We start from the raw sequence: 15,408 nt of genomic DNA on the forward strand, positions 1-15,408 counted from the left end.
ATGCTATCTGCGTGACTGGGTTTAAAACACCCTGGTTTAGGGTATTATATTGCGTGACGTTCGGCTCGATCTTTTTGAATTACTGAGGTGTCTTGGGCTAGCTGCCCAGTACGGCCAAAATAACTCACAACGCGCGATGAAGTTAACCTTATATATGTTTAATGCAGCGAACAAATTGACAAGAAATGGATGCCAATAAGTGACGATGACGTGCATTTAAAATATTTTAGCACTACTAGGGTTTACGTTGACCAATACTGTTTAGTGAAGCGGTTTTCAACCAGTGGGCCATGGGGACATTATGAGTGGGCCACAGACCAATTTTATATATCCACATTTTATCAAGCTAGATTTACAAAGAATTAGGTTTTATTTGTGTCACTACACTTAATTTTACAGAAATAATGGCTTGGGGTGGAATTTAGAAGGAATGTAAATTTTTTGTTCAGCAGCTAGTATCTTACTAATGCACGATTAAAGAAATAATCTGTTTTGAAACATGTTCTGCTGTTTTTTGTTCTAAACCTATTTCATAGTTGTTTTTTTTTGCATCAACATTTATTGGGCCACAGAATTTTTGTGCAACGAAAATGGGCCACGAAAGAAAAAAGGTTGAGAACCACTGGCTTTGTGAAACAATTGGAAACCGTTGTTTCGTTTTAATAAATTAAACCCAAACCGTGATAGATTTGTCAGATATTTTGTATGTTCAAACACGGTAACCCTACACCAGTGGTTCTTCAACTTTTTGAAACACGCCCCCCCTCCCACAGGGGGGTGCGCTCCCCCAGTTTAAGAACCACACTGCCCTACACTAAACCACCAAATTTATCAAAAATTATTGTTAAAATATACAAAAAAGGATATACACTGCAAAATTAGCCTTAAATTATTAAACTATTTGACTTTTTAACCAATAACACCCAAACTCTATAAGAGTCACTTCTTGAGGCAGACTCACAAATGTATAGACATCATTGATAAAAGTATTGCACAATCTTTTTTTCTCGTCACGCCCTTACAACTAGATAACGTCAATGACATCAAATAAAAGCCATATTCACGGCCAATTTTATATTCTCAACTTCATATTCTGATAAGATAGGATAACTGTTTATTTGTCGTCACATGCGCACACAGTAGGAAACGAAGAAACGCAAAATTGTTATCAAATCAGTTGATATACTTAAGCTATACGGAATTCAGGCTACAATAAAAAACAAAATACTAAAAAATAAAAGCTAAAGATCAGCGAAACCAAACATATAAACTTGAATAATACAAAGTGCAATGAATATGTTTAGCAAAAACGGTTTTTACAGAGTAGGAAATAGAAATTTAGTTTAGGGGCATGCCAATTTTCAGAGATGACATCACAAAGTTACGTCACAATGTGACTTCGTGGTAAAATAACCCTGAGAAACAGTCTGTTTCTGCTCGAATTCGTGCGCAAATGTGCAACTAAAACTAATTGAAAGTGTTTTCAAAACACCTTCCCATTAAGATCATGGATGACTCCATATGGACTACAATTCTAAACCAAGCAAACTCCTTAATTAAACCCAGTTTTTTCGGGAATATATTCTAGGTCCGCCCTTGGTTTACAGTTGTTATGTAAAACATGCTTAAAAAATTCATAGTTGAGCAACAAAATGGTCAACTAAATTTCCTATAGCACGAAACCTATTTGAATTTGGTTTTGGCTCGCTCCTGGTTTCAGAGAAAAATTGAGGTAAACCAAACTGATAACTTATCCTAACCCGTGTGGAACCCATAATCGTGATATTGAGAAAAACACGTATTATCTGGTACGTACAGTCGTTCTGGGGCAATTTAAATCAACACTTGACGTCTGTTTGAATAATGTGAACACTACTGTGTTGTAATCTGAAGAATCACTTTATGTACAAGCTTGTGACTTTAGCCGTTAGCCGTGTAGACTTTAGTCAATCAAATACCGGTATACGTACAAAATAATAGTGTATAGGTTTCACTTGTGTTGTCTAGGTTATTCCGAATGCGGTAAGTTTAAGACATTTGAAGAGCACTAACACATTTCAATAAATAGCAAAAATACATCATTAACTCACCTACAAGTATTCAAAATTATCTGACCAGTTTGACAATTTTAAACAAGTTAAACGCAATGCTATAGTTAGGCCTACCAGTTTTTACAGTTCAATTATCATTACCTGTTCAATAGTAAACTATAAGCATTTAAATATTTATTTCGTTGGGTATTTTACTGGGAAGCAAGTACCAATACGGATAATCGAGCATCGCATTTCGAGCCTTGAATTTGGCCTCCAGGATTGCCATTTGCTTCTTAAACTCGATCTGTATAGCTTTTACTTCTTCTTCCACAAACAGTTCCTCAGCGACTTCGCCCAAAAAGATCTTCAGGAAAAAAAGCGTAAAAAATTCTTAGGTGGAAAACTAGGAATTAGGATACATAGCTTCATTCAAAACTTTTGAGTCTCTCTAAACCAGGGGTTCGTAAACTGGGGTCCATTGACCCCTTGGGGGTTCGTGAACTAGTTTTAGGGGGTCCATGAAGGTCTAATTGAAATATTAGTGTTTAAGTAATCAATTTATTAAAGAAATCAATTTAATTAAAAATAAAACGGTTTTGCACTGAATGTATTTAGACTCCATTTCACTTTCACATTTTTGGATCAAAATCAGCAAATTTATGAAGTCTATTTGTACTGTAACGTCATTTTTTAATTTTTTTTTTGCCTACTGTGGTCCACGCGAGATGAAAACAATTTTAAGGGTCCGCGGTAAAAAAAAGTTTAAGAACCCCTGCTCGAAACAAAGTCATTAGTTAAATTTTAAAATTTACTCTAGTCGTTGAAATATGCACTTTACGATACATGGTGAAACATACTACAAACGACTTAGCATAAATCTATAAAAAAAAAAGCATAAATCTATAATTTTTTTATCTTTCACAAACAGCACAAAATTTAAAATTTGGTTGACCATATCGTCATAAAATACGGTCATGATACCAACTATAATACTATATTATTAAGGATAATTATGGACGACGTAAACTTGCAAGCATATACCATAATAACTACGCTATATAGAGTTGTAAATGTATTTGAATTAATTTAAACATTGTTTATTTTTTTGTAGCATAATAGTTGGATGTTGTAGTAAGACGTAGTAAGTATATCAAAGCCCATACAGAAGTGGGTAGCATTTTAAACTTTTCGAATATCTCATTATTTATTTTCGACTTAACGGCTTTAATTAATAAAAAATAATTATTTAATTCTGAAAAGCCGTTTATTTGTACTGATACTATGGATTGATATTGCTCATTAGTTTTGATTCGGTGTTATCGGCCAATTTTATTCAACTAGCTAATCGACTACCAGTGGAGACTTTCCAACTCGCACTGTTGCAAACAAGCCATTTTAAAATACTGAAGTCCAAGTCACCGGTTGCCTAAATTAAGTCCGATTCAGTCAATATTAGAGCAAGTAATCTCCAAGTCAAACCCTTAATATAATAATAAAATTATAAACCATTAAAATTGGAAAACTTGTACGATTAGATAAGCAATAACTCAACTAACAAAAAACAACACGATAGCACACGAATCGTTTTACCTGCAACGCTTTTAAGAAAATGTTAAATGGAAACATTTCTTTTTAACTTGACTCAATGACTTAATCCACGTCAAGTCATTTGTCTAAAAGAGTTAAGTCAAGTCAAGTCGAAAACAGTGACTCAAGTCAGTGGTTCTCAACCTTTTTGGCTCGCGGACCGGTAAAATTCCAAAACAAATTTTGCGGACCGGCGGACCTTCATTAATCAAATCGACCCAAAATTCATTTACGACACAAGTATGCAACTTAAAAGCAAAGAACAGAAACTTCAATCTAATGAGCAATTTGCTGCTGTGGTTTTATATCATACGTGTTATACGTGGTTCTATTGAAGTTTTTCACATACAGCTGGTCTTAAAGTTTACGGCCTAAACAAACTGTATAGCGTTCTTTTAAACAGTTTGGCACAACACTTCAGCATTGTGACGTAAGATAAAGTCCAGAGTAAAGCATTATCTCTATGTTACGTCACAAAGCTACAAATTACGGAGCTGGCGAAGTTCTAAATTTGATCATCAACATCTTGCATTTTGCAATTGAGATACAAAATTGTAATATATTTCGCTGACCGGCAGGAAAGTTGACGCGGACCGGCGGTTGAGAGCCACTGACTTAAGTGCACTTAAGTCAAGTCATTGACTTAAGTCATCACCACAGTGTCAACCCGTAATATTTAATCATTTTTACCTCGTCCGGGGAATGTTGAGATAGACTGTAAATAAATCTCAGCAGATCACCTCCGGCTTGAAAATCTGGCAAGGAGTCCAAGATTCGTTTTAGGTTAGCCTGCATAAAAAATTGTTCTGCTATTGAAAGCTTAACTAAGAACAGTCAAATGTTTCTTAAGTTTTATTTGATAATAGTGAAAGCATTTTGTGAGACAAAGCGTTGTAACGTCTTGACGAAAATCGGTTAAAAGTCACAGAATATAATATAAATGTTAAATTTCTAGGTCCGTAATACCAGAATTTTCTTAAATTGTATCATAAAAAAACAGACAAGTACACACCTCTCCCCTCTTGTGAGGGGGCAATAACATGGCCGAAGGTGCATTAGGAACGAACTGATAAGTTTCTATTTGGCCGAAATTGACTGCCGCGTGTTGCGCCGAACTTGTGAAAATCGCCATGTTGCAGATGCGGATCTAACACCAATTATAAACAAACAGCGTGTCGCTTTTTCACGAGCAAATAATTAAAACACGCATAACAATAAAAACAACAGAAATCGATCAAACCGAACATTAAGTATTTGTAAAAGACTGGTATTTTTGGTATGTGACTCGTAACAAGGACGTTTACGAAACAATGAAACTGTCAAACTTAACTTTGGTACGCAGCTAGGGATGTCCGATAGTATCGGATCAGAGCCGATACCCGATTCCAACCAGGGCTGCGGAGTCGGAGTCAGGACTCGTGACTCGACGGAGTCGGTTTGTTTTGCCGGACTCGGGACTCGGGACTCGAGTAAGACCACGTAAAACTACCCGAGTCCCGAGTCCGACGTGCGCATGCGCAGTATAAAATTTTAAAACTATTAAGGCGGCAAAATGTAAGTTTTAAAAGTGTAATAGCAAATGGTGAAATATTTTTAAACCATGTAATGCGGGTGGATCAATTATGACATCAATATGAGTGGATTGCAAAAAATCAACCTTAATTTAGTTGCGTAAATGGATAAAATACAGGCTGTAGAGTGTAGAGTCAGAGCTGGACTCGGGACTCGACAAAATCTTACATTTGGCCGGAGTCGGACTCGGGATTTATTTTTTTGGCCGGAGTCGGACTCGGGTTTTTTTTAACCGACTCCGCAGCCCTGATGCCAACTACCCGTCCGATACTATAGGACGGTATCGGTGCCTATGCGATACCAAATTATCATAAGGAATTTTAGCCATAATTTGCCATCCAATGCAGTCATATAAATTCATCAAAAAATAGGAGGTGAACAACTGCTTTTAATTGAACATTTAATGCTCAAGCATTTTGGCCATTTAATTTAAAAAAATTGTCTATAAACGTTTCACTTTAAACTGTTTTGTTTGTTCGGGCATAGTTGGGATAAGTTTGTGTAACGTATCGGTTATGGCTATCGGGTAAACTGTAAAATATATCGGACATCCCTCATCATTTAACATGTACGCTTCACAAAACAAATATTTGACCTGATGAAGCACGGTTGTGCGAAAGCTTGTCGATGATTCAATACAATTTGTCTTTATACAGTGCCTCCTAATTTATCTATATAGAATTAGACAAATGCCGCTATTTACAAAGATTAAAACAAATCTGTCTTCCACACTGTGGACAGATCTTACCAGTTCACTCCTGGTGGTGATGTTTTCGGGCATTCCCCTTTTGTTTCCATCCTGCCAAGCAAAACCTTCATTCGCCAGATCAGATGCCCAAGCTTGCAACTCGAAGTCCCCGGAAATATCCTTTTTTCAGAGAATGTTAACGCGTTTTGTTCGAGTAAATTGATTGATGTTTACCGTCTTACTCGAAAAGTTTGTTCCAAAATTTGGAACAAAATACACGTTTTTTTAGTAATTTCAATAAAAATGTAGGCTTTAATATTTTTATAATTGTTCCTAATTAATATGATAATTTACACGTTTTTGAAAGTGGCCACAATTGGCGCGCTCTATACGTTTCAAGGAAAAGTATTTGATTTGGCAGCTATAGGTGTAGGGGAAAGTGTTTATTAAAAGGGTTTAAAGCTAGAGATGTTTAAACCGCCGAATCACGCGATAGTAGAAATTGCGCAATATTAATACTTTTTGTACAAAAGACATTCTTTTCTTACCGTGTCGGTCTTATAAAAGTACTCTACAACGCTAGTGACGTAAGAGTTAAGAGCCGACCAAACTTGCAAAGCGTCATCTCTGTAGAAGTAATTTGGAAGCTCAACCTCTGACATCAAACCTGAAAAAAATTAAACAACCATGTCGGAGTCGGAAAGCGAAAAACGGAAAAGCTAAAAGGTTTTAGGACGCTGCTGAAAGTCGTGAGATCGCAACACATCAGAAAACACGCAATACAATAAATTCCAAATTATCCACTAATTATTACTTATGACGCTACAGTGCTAACATATATATAGTAAATCGGTATCAGACTGGCACAACCGAATAACGTACAAGTTCCAAACTTTTTTGGTTTAGAGGCCGCTGTTAGTCTCGTCGCGATATTCGTTATCAATCTAATGTTGTTGTTGCATAGTTTTTTTTATAATTTCATTATAAACCAAGCATTTTGAGCGAGTTCGGAAAGCTTGGTTGCTATTGGAATGTTCGGGTTCAAACCTAGTGAGGCAATTCGTTTTGGTATATCCAAATCTGACAAGTGAAGATTCTTGTAAAAGTACCGCATAGTCTCTGCTGCATCTGGAAAAAAGAAACTCAGTTAGGTGAAATACCTTTAAAGTTGAACACTTTAATATATGGCTGTATTAATGATTATACTTTGTGATCTGGCCTTTAAGACGACACTTGTGGTGACAATCACAGAATGCCTTTAGACGCCAATACCGATAATTTCATAACAGAATAATTTCCTGTTTTGGTTGTTTGGCTTTTCATTGTGTAACTCCTATGTGAGTTTTCTCAACCTTTTTCGCGGCGACCCAAACATTACGTAGAACAGAGAACATTTGGCGGTCCAACTTTCTTATTAAATTTATTGTAAGCGAACGAACCATTAGACATGGACATCAGCAGTAATAAAATGGAATTTATATAAAATTAGTCACGTTTTCGTATACCTAACGCATTATAATTAGTTTTTCGATTTTGGAGAAATCTTCTAAGCACACCGAAAAGCCATTGCAGACTCACCGAATCTGTCGATCAATGATGTATGCAGGGCAGGCTAGAAAAACCACTATCCTGCAATGAGGTTCGAACTCACCATCTCCAGTCATACCGGTATTGTCACTCTACCAACTGAGCTACACAGATCAATAGGCACTAGGCAGCTTCAGAAGGCTAGATCACAGTTGGTAACACACACATGTGTATTGTGTGTGCATGTGTTCATTCTCTAAGCATGCGAACAACAACAGTCTGCGACGCAACCAAATCAAACAGCCACCTAACTTAGGGTCACGACCCATTGGTTGGGAAGAACTTGCCTATCATCTTTGCTGGTTATGTTTTTTCTACGTGCTCCTCAAAACACCGAAATCCTTTAGCACTTACTAAGAGCCACCGATTTGCTTGCAACCGAGTCGATTGGCACGACAATCCTTCTTCCCCGTCGATTGATGTAGCATACTGACTTGAGATGAGGTCTCAGGAGCTTGTAGAGAGGATGGCAATGCGGCAAGTTGCGGAATGTGGCCACGGAAAAGGTCTCGGACAGCTGATGAGTCATCAGCAAGTGATAGTTCCACTACGCAAAGAATTAAAAGCCATTCACTCGTTTGAATATTAGGCTACACCACGGTTGGCCTACCCACGGCTCATTACCAGGGCTTATCAATGCTAAAGTGGTATCCGGTGTTTGTTTTACCTATAATGCATCCCAAGATTCAGGGTTCTGTTTTGTTCTGTGAAACAAATTTGGTGACGAAATAGCACCTCGATAGAGTAAAAAATCCTGTTCAATAATAATCAAAAACATCTCCTCTGGCCATTGTAATTGTTAACCAACGTTGCGGCAACCTATTCAATTCGCCTTACTTTAGGGTTAGTGACACCGAAAGCTTGTAGTCACAACGAGTACAAGTTCCAGAGGAGCTGTTTTTGAATATTATTACTATACCTGGTGGCAACATATATCCTGTTAAATGTTTTCGTTTTTCATTAGAACAGGGTTAGCTGGCGAATGTTGTGTTAAGGACCCCCAATTGACACAGCTAAACTAAAGATTAGAGATCGACCGATATCACTTTTTTGGACCGATACCGATTTTTTACGATTTTACCAACTGATACCCGATATCGATGCCGATATTTACATAAACCTGTAACAGAGTCAAATTTACATTAATTGAAAGGAAGTCAAAATTAACATTTTAGTTTATCTACCTATATGTATAATTAAGTATAAACATATTATTTAGCATAAGTTCTGTTTGATGCTAAACAAAAAGGTTTGCCCTAAAAGATTGCCCACCTAAAAATAGGCAATTAATTTGATTTTAAGAAAAAACTAAATCATAATTTCGGTGAAGAATATCGGCTAAAATGTACCGATACCGATATATCGGCCGATATATTGGTCTATCTCTATATAGGAAGTTTCACCTAATATTTGAAGCTACCTCTCTTACATCAACCCTTGTTAGAATTTTGCACTAACCGCTTGCATAGAGGCTGCCGCGCAACGAAAGTACATCTTGGCCAGCAGCCAGTCGTACTCGGAGTCGGCGGGCGTGAAGAGCGAGTCCGACTCGTTCGGAACGAGTTGGATGGCGAGTGGAAGGAACTCGCCCGACTCGGAAGCGTGGAAGAGTCCGACGCAATCCGCCGAGTAGAACGGCTTTCCGGTGCCCGGATGATTATTTCGTGGAAGATCTTTCGCGAACGAATAGTCGGCAATGAACAGTCTTTCACCCTGCAACATTATGAAAATATACAGGGTGTGCCAAAAGTAGGCTTACAGTTATTCCACAGCGTTGGCTTGGAAGAAGAGATAGCATTGAATGCATTGAATGGCCACCACGCTCACCTGACCTGACACCAATGGATTTATTTTTTGGGGTGTTGTAAAGAAAAGGGTGTATGGGAAGAACCCCTAAACAGTAAATTTACTTTTAGACCCAAACCCTACTTTTCATAACTGTAAGCCCACTTTTGGCCCACTCATTAAGCTGCCGTGAGCTGAGCTGGGCGTGAAATTGCTTTAACTACAGCTGCGCTGAGCTGAGCCTAGGGGTAAAAATCGCTCCAAAACATAACGTTTTTCTCTAGCTGCACTGGGCTTGAGTTTAGCAAAGCGTGAAAAGTTCGAAACAATAGAATTTAAATGCAAATTACGCTTTGTTCAGCTCAGTGCAGCTGTAGGGTAAACGGGCCTTTAACGATGTTAGAAACAATTTATTTATCTGTTATTCACGTCTATACTGTGATTATGAACGTTGTAAACATATTGTGAGGTCACCTTTACCTTTTTTATATTTGAGACATATTATCTTGCATACCGAAAACATTGACAGATTTCAGGTCGACTATTATCAATAGAAATTAAACCGCAATATTTTGTCTACTTTGATGTAGCCCAATAAAAGCAATTCATAGTTATCAGAAGCCAACTACAAAACAATTCCTTAAATAACAAGCTATAGTTACATGGTCTGTAGACAAAACAATGCCTTTCTTAACTGCTATAGCTAACCTTCATTTCAGTCTCCAAAGTTTTCCCGGCTCCCAATTGTGCGCTCACAGTTGAGTTTGTGACGTTGAAGTAGCTTGGAATCGACTTGCAACGCTCCATCGCAAGCGGGGAAATCCCCGTGAGTACCTGTCTCCCGAATTCTTCGTCTGTTTTCCATCTTTCGGTTGACACATGAAGAAAAAGCAAACTTTCGTTAAGCGTTATCAATGACTTAAACCAGTAAACCGAAAAGCTTTCGCACACATACCGAATCTATAGATCAATAATGCAATCAAGACAGGCTGGAAAAACAACTAATTTGTTGTGAGGTTCGAATTACTCCGGTCATCCCGAGACCGTCGCTCTGCCAAATGAGCTACACAGGCTCAGAGAGGAGCGAGTCTAGAAACAACGATACGCCAATGCTTGCCACATTATGTTAGTACCAGGGCTGCGGAGTCGGTTAAAAACAACCCAGTCCGACCCCGGCGAAATGTAAGATTTTATCGAGTCCCGAGTCCAGCTCTGACTCTACCATTTACAGCCTGTATTTTATCCATTTACGCAACTAAATTAAGGTTGATTTTTTGCAATCCACTCATTGATGTCATAATTGATCCACCCGCATTACAAGGTTTGAAAATATTTCACCATTTGCTATTACACTTATACAACTTACATTTTGCCGCCTTAACAGTTAAAAAAATTGATACTGCGCATGCGCACGTCGGACTCGGGACTCGGGTAGTTTTACGCGGTCTTACTCGAGTCCCGAGTCCGACTCCGGCAAAACAAACCGACTCCGTCGAGTCCCGAGTCCGACTCCGACTCCGCAGCCCTGGTTAGTACAAGCAGTTTAATATTGAAGGGGATCTCCAGTACCATATCATTATTACGTAAGCCGTAATCGATGGCCAATAACCAGCTTCAGTAGGGCTAGATCACAGTTGTTAACACACATATGTTTGAACATGTTTCATTAACTTTAACCAGTGATTATCAAACTGTATACATGGCACAAAAACGAGAGATTGTTAAGTGTGTAGCGAATTTTTTGGTAGTTTGGGAAATTAAGTTTGTTGTGTTACAAATTGGCAAATATGCAAGTCTGGCAAACATGCAAGCCTGCCAGACTAGAAATGCATACTGTGGAGTATAAAATCAATGATATTGTGGTATTTACCTTTTTTCTAGCAGTGTTTATTGGAGTGCTTACCTTTTAATGAATGGTGGGTCGTCAAGTCCAAGTCCTGTGTTTATATAAAGTTTTCTGTAGTCCTCCAATTCGTCGACCGAGCCTATCGCTAATAGCAAAAAAATACATTTTAACCAATCTTGTACAAATAGGTATTCGCCTATCCTACACAATTTGATATTCGGATAACTGCATTTCCAACATCATGGCAATCTATATATGTGTCGCTATACGCTTGATAAAATTTTTGGACTTAGTTGAAAAAGGCAGTGTTGTAGTGACTTAACTGTTTTCAAATGACTTAAGTCTTTCAGGCAAAATGACTTGACTTAAGTATTTCGGGCAAATTACTTGGTTTAAAATGAAGTGCAGTTTTATTTGTAAAGAGTATTTATCTTAATTCATGCACAGAAAACAATTAGTTTGCTATATGTTGGGTTTTGCTATTTTTTAGTTGGGTTTTTACTCATAAGGTATTGCTCACAGACAAGTTGAACATGTATAATATTTTTACGTTTTGTATTTAAAATGTTTGGTTTGAAAATGACTTGCTCTAATAATGACTTTACTGGGACTTGACTTGAGCAACTGATGAATTGTACTGAGAATTGACTTGAGCTGTTGGTATTTTACAAATACTTGATTGGGAAGTCATTTTCAAAACACTGGAAAAGGGTGTTGATTTTGGCCAGTTAATCAGTACTTTTAAATTTAAATTTTGTACCTTTTCACATACCTGTAAATATATTGGCCGCCTGATTCAAGTTAACGGCAAAGACAGTTTTAATCTTTCTGTCCACCATGCCTTTGGTTCGAGTGTACACGGCCGGCAATGGGACGTTGTCGTCAAGGTAACGGTTGATCCCCCGTCCAAGATCATCTTCCGAAGTCGGCTTTGGATTCCATTTGAACACTTCTTTGTTAGAAGCAACTTCATCTGATCTCAGCTTCTTTACCACATCTTGGGTGACGTTTTGTGGCAAGATGCCTGTAAACATGGAAACAACTAAAAAAAAATTGCGTTTTAAAATTATAGTTCAATTAATTAAAAACTAATTGCTTATTTTATACGAAAAAGGATCAGAAAATTAAATGACCAAGTTCACAAATTCTATAGTAATAAAAGCTAAAATCCAAGCTTTGTATTACATGTAGTCATTTGACATTCAATTTTTTTCTCCGAGCCTCCGAGGTATGTGAATTGCAAAATAGTGCTCCACGATTAGCACGTTAATCTTCATGGCTAAACACTTCGACGTCTCACCGAAAAGGAGACTTAAAAACACAGTGAAATAAATAGCATGTTAGCCAGGTAAACTTTGAAAATCAATTTTGGAAACCTAAAATCAGAATGCGCGTCAGCGGAGTTTCAGATTCTAATAATACAAAAAAACATGTAAGAGAAACCCAACTTAAACAACAAGGTTGCCCTTTCTAGCGTGTGTAATCCAAAACAGACTGCATTTAATCAGTAGGCGAAGTACGCGACAGGTACGATGTTATTGCAAGACTCGCAGAACCGTTATCGGCGAAAAAACAAATTGAAGATTACCTTGTCCATGGGCAATTCTCACTTCACCGTCCTTAAGCCAACTGTACACTGGAAAGGGATACTCTGCCCCTTTGTACGTGATCACAACTTTCTCACAGAGCCAGTCATTGTCCAAGCTGAAACCTGTGAGACCTGAGATCATAGTTCAAAACACGGTAAGACGGTTTTGACGATTTCATGAAGCTGCAATGACAAAAGGTTAACTACTTTCCGGCCAAGTGTCTTGTGGTTTTGTAAGTTACTTGACATCATATAAGCGAAATACGGTGCTGTAAGGAGGAAGGCGAATTTAAGGCTATTCGATTGTCTTGAGTCTGACTGGGAACTCGACTTTATTGTTTAGGCTGGAATCGGACTCGAGTTATTTTAAACCGGCACCGCAGGTCCACAGCCCTTTGCATTCGTTCATATGTTGTCCAGCTCGCACAAAGCAATGTGGTTGTTAATGGAAACAATACGTTGAACATTGCTTCTCAACCTATGGGTCGCGACCCAAAGTTGGGCCGCATTTTGATTTTTTTGGGTAGCCGACTGCGGTAGTATTTTATATGCTTAGATTTGTTAAGATTCTTTCTAAAAATGATGTGTCCAAAGTTTGTGAAATTTGCGGAATCAGTACAAATACATGGGCCATATTATTTTATCGGTACTGATTCATTCTAATTTCTTACGTTTTGTTTCCTTACAAAGAGATCAAATAAGGCTTCGTTATTATTGTACTTAACGCTTTAGATTAGGACTGGGCAACTTACGTCGCGCGGTTCAAGCCAGCCAATACACTAGGTAAATGCGAAAAATTTTCAGCCTAAAGGCATAACGTTTACCCTGACTTTAAACTATCAACAACGAAAGTTTCTCCGACTTATTACGACGTTTTTATGTTGGTTTTTGCCCGCGACTGGGAAAAGTTTGCCCACTCCTGCTTTAAATATTGGGTCGACGCGAAAAATTATTTAGAAACACTGGTTTAGAAAGAAAACCACTTACGCAGCTTTAAGACCAGCGGTGCTCCCACTAGTTTCCCATTGTGGATGATCTCATATTCTCGCACCGAGCCGGCTTCGAAGTCGTTTTCCCAAAAATAGTCGAGAGTGTTCCACGACGTTTCCTTGCCGTTGTCGCCCACGATTTTGGCCTGAACCGTTTTGTCGGTGCCAGCCTTTGGGTATGTTTTGCTCGTCTGAAAAGTGCATGGTTATCTACTCCAAATAAACATATAAATGTTTCTACATTCAAATCAAAGCTTATATTTTCCAAAACAGCCTCGTGTACAAACTGCTAGCATTATCTTAAAAGAATTGCCCCATTACAAGTTGGACTTTTACCTAACTGTAGGTAATTAGTTGGTAATAAGATTTAATTTTTTGTAGGATAAAAATTATGTAGTCTACATTTCAATAAAAACTGTATTTGAAAACAAGAGAAAATAACAAAGTAAACCTTTAGAACAGTGGTTCTTTTTTAAAATTCTACCCCTTTCGTGAATTGTCATGTGCTTTGCGCCCCATTCAGTTTTCCCCCATTTCAGCAAAAATTATGAAAGTTGGCAAACATTTTGTTCGGGGCAAACAATTCAGTAGCTTGCGCCCCTAAAAAAATCGGTTTACGTTCGTTTAAAAGAACACCAAACACACAATTTCTTACCGAGAATTGTAATTTATATCCTTCCATGGCAAAACCTGATAAATCTTAAGATGTGAAACACTAAAAACAAACGAAAAATTAAATTAAATATAAATAGTCATACTATGTTAAAGTGCCTTTCAAGTATAGATGGAATGGAAACTTTGTTTTAAGCATAGCGTTATTATTGTATTTACTTCACTTCTTTATGCAATCCTCATTAAGTTTGCCACAATGTTTAACCCTATCTAATGTGACATTTTGATAGGACTATACGTGACAATGATATTTGCTAGAAAAGCAACAGAAACGATTACCAAAGCAACCTATCAAAACGATGAAATTCTACAATTTCTATCAATTATACATTGAAGTACAAAGGATACAACCGAGGTCTTTATTTTTATTTTATTAGTCCTATGATATAGCTGGTAACTTCACCTAATTCTTCTTCAAACGTTTGGGCCACTAAGACACTTTCTAATATAAATCAGAAACGGTCGTTTTTCTTGTCCTGTCAAACTCTGTCGTTGACTGTAAGCTAGCAAGCAAATGTACTCGCTTTCTATAACTCGCATAAAGTGTCGAATTGACGTGAACAAAGTAACTTGTTATGCGCACTGAATATAGCCCTATGACAAATTAAAAAACAGGCGAACGCAGTTAAAAATCACTTGTTTGTGGATTGTATACAAAGGCTGAGATATACGGGAGCTCTTTTTTCAAGAATCGCAGACCAACAGCTTGAACAATGGTGTCAGTCGTATAGGGTCAGACTGAAGCTCTCGGCAATAGGTTACACTGCAATATAAAGTTTCAAAGCTGTCTGACGATAAGGTTAGGATTTCAAATGACGAACCGTTCACCTATTGACTGGCGCGCTCTAGAGCAGTGATTCTCAACCGCGGCTCTTAGAGCCGCATGCGTCTCTCAACTGTACATTTTGCGGCTCTCACTAACGGAGTGAAAAAATAGTTAGCACGTCATAATATATTTAGTCTTGATCGACAAGCTATGGCAATAAGAAATAGCTGTTTCAACAGTGTTAATTAGTTAGCCTAGGCTAGCGTAATGTTTTTTTGTTGTTTTCTTGTTGCCT

General features: G+C 37.7%; 1 protein-coding gene across 1 annotated transcript; it reads right to left on the reverse strand.

Moving 5' to 3' along the window:
• Window positions 1-1,126: 1,126 nt before the first annotated feature.
• On the reverse strand, window positions 1,127-14,389 carry LOC146131965 (allene oxide synthase-lipoxygenase protein-like). Its single transcript, XM_083396733.1, has 14 exons — window positions 14,331-14,389; window positions 13,674-13,866; window positions 12,687-12,818; window positions 11,871-12,122; window positions 11,156-11,243; window positions 9,961-10,117; window positions 8,926-9,180; window positions 7,822-8,014; window positions 6,928-7,008; window positions 6,429-6,547; window positions 5,941-6,060; window positions 4,633-4,767; window positions 4,311-4,409; window positions 1,127-2,397 (listed from the first exon to the last, which is right to left on the reverse strand). Exons 1-14 carry the CDS (start codon window positions 14,355-14,357, stop codon window positions 2,218-2,220), a joined length of 2,031 nt encoding a protein of 676 aa, XP_083252859.1. The 5' UTR covers window positions 14,358-14,389; the 3' UTR covers window positions 1,127-2,217.
• Between the last annotated feature and the right edge of the window lie 1,019 nt (window positions 14,390-15,408).

This window comes from Ascidiella aspersa, chromosome 9 (genome assembly GCF_963924565.1).
Source record: "Ascidiella aspersa chromosome 9, kaAscAspe10.2, whole genome shotgun sequence".
In the NCBI taxonomy this organism is placed as follows: Eukaryota; Metazoa; Chordata; class Ascidiacea; order Phlebobranchia; family Ascidiidae; genus Ascidiella; species Ascidiella aspersa.